Source organism: Osmerus mordax, chromosome 19 (genome assembly GCF_038355195.1).
Source record: "Osmerus mordax isolate fOsmMor3 chromosome 19, fOsmMor3.pri, whole genome shotgun sequence".
In the NCBI taxonomy this organism is placed as follows: Eukaryota; Metazoa; Chordata; class Actinopteri; order Osmeriformes; family Osmeridae; genus Osmerus; species Osmerus mordax.
Window position 1 is genome coordinate 9,919,130 of NC_090068.1, and position 10,408 is coordinate 9,929,537.

Sequence of the window (10,408 nt, forward strand, 5' to 3'; positions counted from 1 at the left end):
CAAGCTGATGCACCAGAGCAGAAGAATTGGCCTACTTCCTCAAGCTGACACTCCCCAACACTTCACACACTTTCTCTTATACATGGAAGCCGAGCAAAACATTTCCACTCAGGATTCTGGGTTGAATTATTTCTTTCTGTGTCGTAAAAGATGTGTGAACCGGGTTGATAGAGATGTGCAAAGGATGGTAGAAGTATCAACGACCACATACACATGCAACTTGATCCCTTAAAAGAACGATTCACACAATTATCTCAATTGTTTTCTTCATGAAAAGGCAGTACAAAGGAAAAGAGAATCTGCTGCAGCTGACTCAGGATTATTCGGTGTGACTAATCACTTTTATAAAGGCAGTGTGTCCAATGCTCTTATATGTGGTCTACTACCGGCCTGTGCAGAGAAATTAGATGACAAAGCAGAGACTATCGCTCTCTAGTGTTAGAATGTGTTATTACAGTTTGATCCATAACATTCATGTTAAAGGTTACATTTCCATAGTATTTAACAGATAAACATAACCTTGTCAATGAATACAACTGAGGAATGTGTTTATTCTTAGTTAAATAAGTTAAGAAGAGCATGATAATACTCCCTCGAAAAGTTTACATTTACTGTATTTGGTCTACGTAATCATCACCCTCCTTACATTTACTTATTACATCTGATTTCCCATTATTCATTTCTTTGTTCTGCCCTTCAAAATTCCCCCTCACTGTCCAATCCTCTTTTCCTTTCGTTTCCCCCTTGTTCATGTGAATGGTTTCTACATTTCAGTTCCTAAAATATAGTCTCCTTACTTTCTCTTTATCTGCCTGTGATGCAGCAGTTCTAACTGGGTCACTGTGTGTGAGTGTAGGAGGGTGTGGGTGCAGGAGTGTGTATTTGTGTGTATGTGTGTGTGTGTGTGTGGGGTGGCATACCAATGGCCATGTGCTTACCGAGCTAAAACACACACCCCCCCACCCTTTTCTTTGGCACTCAGCTTTCATTCTATCTTAGCTGGTGTGTGGGGACCTTCCTTCACTCTCTGTGAGGAGGAGACACGTTCACACCTACATCAGAGGGGGCGGAATAGTGAATGACTGGAAAGAGAAGGAAAAGACACTGTATTGGTATAATTCATCATATGATCTTGGTTTATCTGCACATTGTATCTGGTGCAACTGCACATGCTTACAGTTACATGCATCTATCCGTGTGTGGGTGTGTGAGTGTGTGCGCACGCACCCTGCACGGTTTGGTATAAGAAGACGTAGTTGTGAGAGGCTATTTTGATTGGACCAGAGACTCAGACTCTGTGACGAGAGCAGAGGGTATTCCACTGGGATCTGTCCAATCAAAGACTGTTACCATGCAGCAACACACAGACACACACACACTTACAGTGTATCCATATCCATTGTGATTTGGGTGACATAAGCCATCCAGACACACTCCATCTCGATTGCTCTCTCTCTCTCTTTCAATCACACACACACACACACGCGCGCGCACACACACACACACACACACACACACACACACACATACACACACAAACAGTTCTATTCATATTCATTGTGATTTTAGTGACATAAGACTGCTTCAGACACACACACTTAATCTCCCGATTTCTCGCACTCTTTCAAACAAACACACACACACACACACACACACACACACACACACAGAAGCACATGCACGCCCACATACAGAAGCATTGTGTCAACATTTTCAAAGAATACATTTCCTCGTATTGATACAGACAAAATATGTTCGTGTTTGCAGTGGTTTATGACAAACAACTCCCGCTTACCAGTTTGATTGACAGGTCTGGTCCCGAGACAGCGGGGTGGCTGGTCACGCTCTCGCCATGCAAATGAGCCGCGCTCAGGCCGAGCGGGTGCCCATGTGGACAGGCACCATGCCTTGTTGTTCTGAACGCTCATTGGACGGTTTGGTTCGACATGCTTTAATGCGCTGCGGTGCAGGGACGGAGGAAGAAACCGGTAAACGGATCAGCAACGAACACACGGACCGGATCTTTCCTTCGGTAGCTGAATAACACCAATGGGCACAGTTTGAGTTTTAGCTGTGTGTAGTAATAATAAGATGGACACTAATAGTCAATCAACTTTTTGAGCTTCCACATGCAATGAGAACACCTAGATAAAAACCTAATCCTAGCTGATTCCAGTCAGTGTTTTGGGCAAGGTTGTAGTAACAGGGCGGGTTAGCGCGTGGGGGGCGGGTCTTTTATTGAATACCATTGCGCCTTGTTGTGTATTCCCGTACTCGCATCGCCATCTTGTTGCAATCCCTCTTTTACGTATGTGAGGATTTAACTACGATTTGTCCCATACTTTTTTTGTTATTTTGAAAAGAAAGAGAGGAACCACTCACGCGCGTTTGTGAATTATACAACGTGTACTTGCTTCCCGGGATTATTTGTGCGTTTTCCTTCTGTCCCGGGCAACCGGGCTGCTACCGAAAGGGGCAAGCGAGATGAGCATCGATACTCTTCTGGAGGCGGCCAGATATCTGGAATGGCAAGCCCAGCAACAACAGATTGCACGTGGTAAGGCGGGGGTAGTTGCAATAAACTGGGAAGAACCAGGTCACGACAGAGTGGTCCCCTTTTAACGTTAATTTGATTAATCAAAAACTATATTTCGTATGTTGGGGAGACCACACAAACTATGAGTGGCATTCCAACTGACCCACCCAGCTAGGTTGAGGGAAGAAGAAAAAAAAAACAGTTTTTATTCCGTATTCCTAATTACAACCCAACCAACAAGTAAAGGTTAAATGCGAAACAAAACCTCCGCTTTATTCCCCCATGTAATGTATTTGTTTCTTTACCAATGCAAGAACAGGATCATTTTGCTAACTCGGTTTCCGGGTTAATTCCTTTCTATATATAGCCATGTCTTGCTTCTGCTACTATGTTCGTGTATGTCTGTGGGTGCGTGTGTGTCTACATTGACAGATCGCGGCAAGTCGCGCGCTGTATGCTTTTTTTTTTTTACGGTGTATGTTTGTGACTTAAGTACCGACACTGCATCCCCAATGCGGTGTTACAAGTCGGACTTCATTGGCGACTACGCGGATACGTTGTGTCAACAGTGCACATTACGAACATTCCATGGTCAATTTACGTTACTAAGTTACATTAAATAATTGTGTTTATCTCTAGTCAGTTACGTAGTCAATAAATGGGCTGGCTTTCCGAGTTGTAGAATTGTGTGTAAGGAGTAGTGCTCGCAGGTTGGAAGGGCGGTGGCAGAATATGAGGCTTGCTTTTTACATAATGCCCTGACATTGCAAAGCTATCCTATGACACACTTGGGCGGGTCAACCCCCATAGTTTGCTGAATTTAAGTTAGGTGATTTTGAAATACACTAAGCAGTTCTAACTGGATATCTTCCGTTTCTCCCGCAATACATTTAGATTTCCTTTTTCCACCGAGATATCACTTGGAGCTTTTTGTTTCACTTACTGGGTGACGTGTCAGTCTGTCTACACCCCCCCACACACTCACCGCGTGCCCTTGGACCCGCCCTCAACAACCACGTGCACGCCCCCCACCCTTCCCCGTCAAGCCAACTGACTGGCGCGGGTCACAGTGGGGAATAAGTAGGGCAACCGCCCCCCTTCCCTTTTTCTTTCCGCCTCCCTCAGTCAATGCAGAAGTTATGTAATTTACGTCTGCGTGATATTTCAAGCATCGTGGCTAAACTGAAAGTGTGTGTAGGTGCTTGTGTGTGTGCAAGATAAATTGCGTATTTATTATATCAATGAGTGAGGTAGAAACACCATACTGTGTGGCTTTTGCTTCTGACTTTGTCTCATTGTAATACAATTATTTTCGTGAAGTTAAGTACTTTAAACGTTGAAATGTATTGCCTCTACCTTACACTAGTCCTAAAATCATTTCTCTATTGCATTACCAGGTGAACAGTACATTCCCATCAAAGCATGTGGGGGTTGATATGTGTGAGGTGTATAAATCCCTGGTCCTTACACCTGTGTGTTGCTGTATCTCTGAAAAGTGTTATAATATGGTTCATATGTTGTGATAGATCAATAGAAAGTGACTGGTGGTATTTAAGGAATATGTACTCACACTCCCCTGTATTCCATATCTCTAGATAGGGATGTGTTTCATGAGTGGGGCAGCTCTATGTTGTTTGGTGTCTACTGATCGGTTGCCATGGGTTGTCATGGTTCTGTCTCGATGACAGAGTGAGTGACTCCCTAACAACCCACCTACTGATCCTTCTGGAGCGCAGGCCCCCTGCATGCTGCGGCAGTTACATCCCTGCACAGTCAGAGCAGAGGGGCTGGTGCTAGTCAGTATCCCATCACGGTCAGAGCAGAGTCTGAGTTCCAGGCAGGTCCTATCCTCACGTCCCACCAGTCTGCCTCCCTCTACGATGATGTCACCCCTCTGTGTCTGTGTGTGCGTGTACACACTAATGCATATGTAGCTTATGTTTCTTGGAAACCAGGAAGTGCTTCTATTGACATGTGTATGTCAGGGAATCAGATGGCTGAGCGGTTAGGGAATCGGTGCAAAAATGACGTTGTGTCCTTGGGCAAGGCACCCTTGCCTCGGGGGAATGTCCCTGTACTTACTGTAAGACGCTCTGGATAAGAGCGTCTGCTAAATGTAAATATAAATGTAATTTATGTGTAGCCTCCCTTTGTGTTGTGCCAGAGGTAGCTTGAAATCTTTATCAATATTTTTTACATGTCTCCTCTTTCTATCTTCTCTTCTGTCATCCTCTCCTTTCTCCTTCCTACATCTCTTTTTCATAATTTCATCCATTCCTGTTATGGTCTTCCCCTCTCCTCCTCCTCCTCCTCCCTTTATAATTTTTCAGAGGAGGAGCAGAGAAGAGAGAAGGCGGAGCTTCACAGTCGAGAGCCTGAGCCCTGGAGAGTGGAGGTGGTGACTTCTTCCGCCCAGCCAATCAGGTTCAATCATGCCCCCTGGGGGGAGGAGTCGCACCATCAGCACCTGCACATCTCCCCAGCCCCTCCTCCACCTCCACCCCCTCCCTCTCTCCCTCCACCTCAAGTCCCTATCGCTGTCCTCCCCATGGTCCCCATTGTCACAGCAGCGCCCTCTGTCCCGCCCCTTCCCCTGGTCACACCTGTCACGGTCGCGCCGGCAACGTCGCTGAACGGCTCCCCGCCAGCCAAGAATGGCTCCTCCCCGACGCAGCAGCATCCAATCACACACCACCTGATGTGCGCCACCCAGATGAAGGTCGAGCCTAATTCGCTGACGCCGCTGACAGGTGTTACTCCCAACCAACCTCAGCCTCAGGTCCAGATTCCGTACCCGACCACTATCATCACCACCAGTACGGCCAGCTCCCAGCATGCTCTGCTTCCCCAGCAAGGCCCGCCCACTCCTCAACCTCGTACCAATGGAATGGTCATGGATGACATGAGAGGACTGGATGGGAAGAGACGACCAGGGGGGTGAGTGTGAGCGCCTCTGTGTGTCTGTCTGTCTGTCTGTTGGTGTGTTTCTGTTGGTGTGTTTCTGTTGGTGTGTTTCTGTGTGCCTGTGTGTGTATTGGAAAGACACTGAGCAACAGCGTTTTCTCATCAGCTTATATCTATTCTTCAGAGCGGGAACAAGAGAGGTGCACAATAAGCTGGAGAAGAACAGGTCAGTCAAAATACATCCTTCACATGCATTCTGGGTGAACGGGGGTCTAACCAGCATCATGGAAGGCTAAACTGCAAACCTCTTCTCTCCTCTCCCAGACGAGCTCATCTGAAGGAGTGTTTTGAGACGCTGAAGAAGAACGTTCCTAACGTGGATGAGAAGAAGACGTCGAACCTCAGTGTTCTGCGCAGTGCTCTGCGCTACATACAGGTGTGCTTCTGGGAACGTTCCTCCGTTCTTGATGTCGGCGTATCTGTGTGAAAGGGAGTTCGTTCATGTGCCAGTAACAGACGAACAGAACACGGCTCTGTGCTGGACCTGTCAAGTGAATATAACCGCTCTGTGGGTCTCTGGAAAGTTCCGGTATGCAGTGCATGAGCTAAAAGGTTATTGGTTGTACTGGCTTTTATTTGTGAAACCACTGATCCTTGGATGTTGCCCACTCTCTTCTAGTGAGTCCAGATAGATAGTGACCTGATCCTTCAAGGCCAAACCGTTAGTACACATGCCCTTCGACTGGCTTCTCTTCCCACACACACAAAGCGCTGAGAGAAAAAAAAACGAAAACGCTTTTCATCTTGCTCCGCTCGCCTGTTCTCCTCCGCCTCTTCTCTCTGCCTCTCCGTGGGCCACGTGAGCCGCGAGCACATGGCTAGCGCGAGCCTGGAGATGTCATCCCCCCCCCCGCTGCCCCCACCCCTGCACGTCCTAGGCCCCTCCCCCTCACAGCAGCATGACAGAGGAACAGACTGTGCACGCTCCGCTCCGTTGCAGCTGCACACGCTCAGTGGGGAGAACCCTGTAGTGGCGCCGTCTCCACGGCGACGAGGGAGAGCGATGCAGAGCAGCGTTGGTCGCTCTGCCCCTCCGTCTTTCGTCTGTCTCTCCCTTCCCTCCTTCTTTTCCTCCATAGATCTGTTCTTCTTTCTCTTCTTATACGCTCGTTCATCCTCTCTCGCTCCTCTCTCACTCCTTCCCCCCTCCTTTCTCTCGCTCCCTCTCCTCCCCTCTCCCTTATGTCCTCTACTATGCTCCCTGTTTGGCCTTTAGAGCTCCTGGTAACCATAGAGACATACTGCAGGTGTGTGTGTGTGCGCGCTGTGTTGCGGGATCTTTGTTATCAGTAGCCCCTTGCATATCTAAGCAGAGTATTTAAGCAGATGAAACCTTAAATGAAGAGAACAATGCCACTGTTGCTGCTTCTGAAGGTGAAAGGCTTGTAAATGTGCAGATTGCAGAGGGGGGGGTGACGTCAGCTGGCCCCAGACATTCCACTTGTGTCAATAACGCGGCTGTGATCGTGCGGAGCAGTGGGGGAGGAGAGAAGCGAGGAGGTTTCTAGGAAACCATCCGAAGTGGGGGAGGGAAGACGAGGTGTAGGGAAATAATGAATAAGTGAGCCAAGCGCCAGACTGGAAAACACCCAATCACATCACTCCTAATAAGTTATCGTTCCCGATGCATCACCCAATTACATCCCTCCTTATGCTGAGCTACACTCCGCTGCTCACACATCCAAATCCTAGTGGATGTTGTTACCAAGGAAACGGCAATGGGTGGCAGCTGTTTCCGTGGTGACATGTCATGGGACCGGTGGTGTAATGGTGTGCTTGAGACTGATGTTGATACCTGATGATAAAAATAGGTTGTCGCTCCAGCTCCAGGCTCTGGTCCAGCAATGAGCTCAGAATGTATCTGAAGGTGTTAAAAGGCCGTGCTTCTTGGCATGCGTAAGCAGATGATCCCACCTGTGTCTGGAGGTGGCACGATCCTACTTATTAATCCTGGTCACTATGCATGCTTTAGACACGCAGGCATTGGAACAAGCAGAAAGGCAGACAGACAGACAGACAGGCATACCTCAGCAAACTAACACAGAAATAGGACCTTCAGATGCACACAATCAAGCAGAGGCTGTAGTAGAGGTAGTTTGGATGGGGGAGTAACCTTGCCTTGCATGTGGACTTTCCACCACTTGGCTGAGAGGAAGCTAAGCTTTGCGTACTGAACCGAGTGTTCTGAACCATGTGGCCCCATATGTCACCGCTCTCCCCCCGCTGTCACAACACCTGTCTCACACCTCTCTCCTCCCCGTTCGTCCGCCCGCCCATCCGATGCATCCCGATTTTCACATCCCCTTTATCCTGTTTTCCCTTCTCGTTTCCTTCCGCGGGGCCCACCCGCTCCTGCTGCATGTTAGCCCTTCATCTGGCCCTCCCCTCCTGGCTGCGCTAATCTGTGTTAATGTTCTTAGCCGTCCGTCCCCCTCTGCCTGTTTCGGTGTTCCTCAGTCAGATGACCTACAGAGAAACTGGGTCAGGGAGCCATTTGTGTGTATCCCTACTGCCCACTATCTCTAGTGGGACTACCGCTCTCTGCTCTTTGTTTATCTCGTTCGGTAGACTTTACTCTTTCACTCCCTGTGTAGCATGGGGTTTTATAACAGTGATCGAGTATGACGCAGTCAGCCAGTCATGAAACACGCCCTGTTACTTCCCGACAAGGCGAGGGGTTAGAGGGGAAGTGTTTTACCTCTGATCCCACCCACGCTCTGATGAGCGCACGCTGATTAGCGTCGGACGTATTTGGACTGACGTGATTGAGGAAAAAGGGGACACCGTGGAATGTTTACCCCTTCTCAGAGCCAACCCCCTTCTGTCACAGTAATTACTTCCAGGAAATGGAAAGAGGCCTAGCTGGGGTGACAGTGAAATGTATGAATTGGCATTAATGTTTGGATTAATACTGTTGTGACCAAATGGGTGAAAGAACTATCGTTGGACCTTACCTTATTGTGTGTGTGTATGTCCACCTCAGACTCTAAAGCGCAAGGAGAAAGAGTACGAGCATGAGATGGAGCGCCTGGCGCGAGAGAAGATTGCCACGCAGCAGAGACTGGCTGAGCTGAAGAATGAGCTCGGCCAGTGCATGGATGTTCTGGAGATAGACCGGGTTCTCCGACAGACTGTCCAGCCAGAGGAGGACCAGGCGTCCACATCCACTGCCTCAGGTACAGCTATAGAGACACTCGCAGATGCCGTGTCTGGGAAAATATAGCGACGTTTGGGAACAAAGTTGTAATATTTGTTCTCTTGTTTTCAGAAGGGGAGGAGATCTTTGACCAGGACATTGATGAGGATGTGTCACCTCCTCCGCCCTCCTCGTTGCGCAAGCTGCCTCCGCCCATCCTGCAGACCCAACCACTCCTCACTTCTCACCTGTCCATCCAGCACACAGCCCTCCCCCTCTCGGGTGTCCTGACCAGCCCGACCCTCTCGGCCGGCCACCCCCCTCAGGCCATCGCTCCGGCACCGGCCACTCACCCCCTCCTGCCTCCATCCATTCAAGTACAGCCCACTGTCATCGCCCATGCCGCTGTTTCCCACCCATCAGTCATCCAGGCTGTCAATCATGTCCTCCCAGCCAAGCATCTGACACACATCGCCCCTTCTCCCGGCCCCCCTTCATCCACCCCTCAACCAATGGCAGCCACTGTTGCGGCTCACCAGCCAATGACTGCCCAGCCCATTGGACACATCACTGTCCACCCTGTAGCTCACATACCCTCCCACCTCTACCCCCAGGGCGTGTCTGTTTCCCAGCCAACTGTGGTGGGCCACATAACCCACACCTTCACCCACGTCCAGGCTAACCCCCATGCTAACGCTAACGGAGGCCAGGTCAAGGGTGCTGCCATGCCCGGCCAGGGGAGCCCATCCTTGGGGAAGCCCACCGCTGTCCTTACCCCCCACCACCAGCTAGTTGGACAGGCCACCGTCCTTAACCCTGTCACCATGGTGACTGTTCCGCCATTCCCTGTGAGCACGCTCAAACTGGCTTGAAGGAGAGGATCAACGGCCGATGGAGCCTAAACTACAACACGAAGAGCCAGACTCCTACAGGGTTTTGAACAACACCAGAACATTCCTGACAGACGTGCTGGTGACATAAACTAATCTGCAGTCAGTATGCTACTCTTCAGATTAACAAGTGAACAAAAGTAGGAGCTGTTCCGGGGGGGGGGGGGGGGGGGGGGAACACGACGACACACGCAAAAATAGCTATGGACGTCGTGGCAAGCACCGTGAAAGTCCCACTGCTCTCGGTCTGTTCCCCTTGGACCGGGACTGTAATATCTGCTGCAGAGATCCTCTCTCTCCTTCCCACCCTATCTCCCTCCTTCCAGTCGTCTCCCCAGAGGCACCTCAGCCCAGTCCTCCTCACTCAGGCTCCAGGGGGCTCCAGCAGTCCCCCGCAGGCACCGAGGAAAATATGACCAGAAATCATGATGAAGTCATTTAAGAAGGAAACCTCGCAGTAGTTCCAAGTAGGTTCACGTTCACCTTGTCAAATGATGTAATTCAGAGGGGACGGACACCCACGTGGTCGGTGTCTTAAGGGGGTGTGACGTCGCTGGGGTGCTGTGTGACTGACTGAACAAGCGTCTCGATTGTCTTCAGATGCCACCCCCCTATCCTGTTCTGGCGTCTTCGCCGTTCTGACAGTGCTGGACAGAGAAGCGGAGGAGGCGAGACGAAGCAGCTTTAAACCGGCGAGATGCATCCATGCCGTCAGAGGCAGCATGGAGGCTCTCTCTACTCCAGCCCAACAGCCCCCTCTGCTGCCTTCTTCCTGACCTCACGTTGGCAGCAGTACGTACACCTACGATCAGCCCGGGGTGGGGGGTAGGGTTCAGACCTCTTTCCCAGGTGTGTGTGTGTGTGCTACAACAGCCCTTTTTC

General features: G+C 49.9%; 1 protein-coding gene across 1 annotated transcript; it reads left to right on the top strand.

Moving 5' to 3' along the window:
• The first annotated feature begins 2,351 nt into the window (after positions 1–2,351).
• mntb (MAX network transcriptional repressor b) lies at positions 2,352–9,676 on the top strand. The gene is made up of 6 exons (XM_067257376.1): positions 2,352–2,557; positions 4,867–5,473; positions 5,625–5,666; positions 5,765–5,876; positions 8,484–8,676; positions 8,769–9,676. The coding sequence occupies exons 1-6, from the start codon at positions 2,485–2,487 to the stop codon at positions 9,506–9,508; spliced, it is 1,767 nt and encodes a 588-aa protein (XP_067113477.1). The 5' UTR covers positions 2,352–2,484; the 3' UTR covers positions 9,509–9,676.
• The last annotated feature ends 732 nt before the right edge of the window (positions 9,677–10,408 follow it).

Coding starts and splice junctions, on each gene's coding strand:
- mntb (XM_067257376.1), top strand. CDS start 2,485: ATGAGCATCGATACTCTTCTGGAGGCGGCCAGATATCTGGAATGGCAA. Junction 5,474..5,624: donor GGGAAGAGACGACCAGGGGG/GTGAGTGTGAGC, acceptor TCTATTCTTCAG/AGCGGGAACAAGAGAGGTGC. Junction 5,667..5,764: donor AATAAGCTGGAGAAGAACAG/GTCAGTCAAAAT, acceptor CTCCTCTCCCAG/ACGAGCTCATCTGAAGGAGT.